The sequence below is a fragment of the Montipora foliosa genome, chromosome 7 (assembly GCF_036669935.1).
Source record: "Montipora foliosa isolate CH-2021 chromosome 7, ASM3666993v2, whole genome shotgun sequence".
Lineage (NCBI taxonomy): Eukaryota > Metazoa > Cnidaria > Anthozoa > Scleractinia > Acroporidae > Montipora > Montipora foliosa.
In genome coordinates, this window is record NC_090875.1 from 16,817,729 (window position 1) to 16,818,767 (window position 1,039).

At 38.9% G+C, this 1,039-nt stretch overlaps 1 protein-coding gene across 1 annotated transcript in view; it reads left to right on the plus strand.

Annotated features, from left to right (window-relative positions):
- The first annotated feature begins 273 nt into the window (after positions 1-273).
- LOC138010541 (uncharacterized) overlaps positions 274-1,039 on the plus strand; it is a 2,373-nt gene continuing 1,607 nt past the window's right edge. The window contains exons 1-2 of the mRNA XM_068857522.1: positions 274-386; positions 947-1,039. The exon at positions 947-1,039 is cut by the window's right edge and continues 9 nt beyond it. Of these exons, the coding sequence (XP_068713623.1) occupies positions 287-386; positions 947-1,039 (193 nt within the window). The 5' untranslated portion in view covers positions 274-286. The remainder of the gene's footprint in view (positions 387-946) is intronic.

Genomic DNA, 1,039 nt, shown 5'->3' on the forward strand with positions numbered 1-1,039 from the left:
AACGTCCTGATGCGTGCTAATGGATCAATATGTCCTTAGTAATTTCAAGTTTTTCATTCAAAAGTTCCAAAGATTATCTGTCAAATAGGACTCCAAATTTTTTAACTTGACGACAAATTTGATAGATTCGACCACACAGTACCATATGCAAGTTTCATGCTCGGCTCTTCTCGGCTCGGCTTTTCTCGGTTTAAACTCTAATTGCTTATTCGTCGTACAGACTCGGGCGCTGTTCGGGTTCATGTCGAGGTTACTCGGAAAGTGGCCCTCGACAGGGGTCAAAGAAATGGAATTGAAGAAGAAAATGCACCCGCAAACTGAAACAGTGAAACGCTTTCACGCAAGACCACAATGGCAACAAATTCTTGCCGTAAGCACATTCGTTGGTAAGTACCTCGTAAAAGACGTACGGCCAATTTAATCGCTTAAGCAAGTATTTATGTTCCAGAAGTTTGTTCATCTCCTTTACTCCTTGTGTCTCAAAACTCGATTTGATAAAAGTCCTATCTGTCATTTTACGTTCGATACTTCAGTTGACAGAAATGAATTTTTAATAACGCGTGTTATTTTGAGGGCTTAAGTACTTTCAACAAGGACAGGTACTTTTCGTTGCGTTTTTTCGTTTTTCTTCTCGATTTCCTGCCGTTTAACAACATTCAAAACAATACACTTTGTACCTTTTAGGTCCCACTTGTGATCAATATGAATATTCACCTTACATTTCCCTGTTTTGGTCAAAACAAGAAGTCACGAGAATTAAGGAAATGATCACCACTGACAAGAAAAGGCATTTTGTTTATTTGTTTAATAAGAAAGAAACATTGATTCCACCAGTTCAACAGGAAAACAGTGGCGAATAGTAAGGAGAATATGTGCTTTTATACTTTGGCGTGTTGTTAAATGCATAATCTAATCGAACTCAGGACGTTTCCCTTTTAAATCTTAGGCTTTGCTCTCGCAGTTTTGTATAATCTGTGGTACGATGGTTCGCGCATGCCTCTTGATGGTACAGTGTCATCTTCCCTTGTTCACGAACAGA